Source organism: Penaeus monodon, chromosome 20 (genome assembly GCF_015228065.2).
Source record: "Penaeus monodon isolate SGIC_2016 chromosome 20, NSTDA_Pmon_1, whole genome shotgun sequence".
In the NCBI taxonomy this organism is placed as follows: domain Eukaryota; kingdom Metazoa; phylum Arthropoda; class Malacostraca; order Decapoda; family Penaeidae; genus Penaeus; species Penaeus monodon.
The window spans coordinates 44,554,304-44,554,507 of record NC_051405.1 but is presented as its reverse complement, the minus strand read 5'-3'; the positions used below and the strand labels follow the sequence as shown (position 1 = coordinate 44,554,507).

At 50.5% G+C, this 204-nt stretch overlaps 1 protein-coding gene across 1 annotated transcript in view; it reads left to right on the top strand.

Moving 5' to 3' along the window:
- Positions 1-204, top strand: part of LOC119586085 (uncharacterized protein C12orf56 homolog) — a gene marked incomplete at its 5' end in the record, with an annotated part of 3,435 nt that extends 3,231 nt beyond the window's left edge. Inside the window, 1 exon segment of the mRNA XM_037934784.1 lies at positions 13-204. Coding sequence (XP_037790712.1) covers positions 13-142 — 130 coding nt within the window. The 3' untranslated portion in view covers positions 143-204.

Here is a 204-nt window from a genome sequence, read left to right as displayed (position 1 = left end):
TTATTCGCACAGGTACTACGTGCACGAGTCGGTGGTTTCGTACCGGCTCGGAGCTTCGTCGCCCATCCTGCCTCACACGCTCAAGGTGGTTCGCTCGATGATGAAGCTGGTTCGACCCAAGAGCTCACTCCGCACGAGATAGAGACACCTGTAATTCGAACATCACTTTTAATTGAGATTGTATTACGCGGTACAATATGTTGT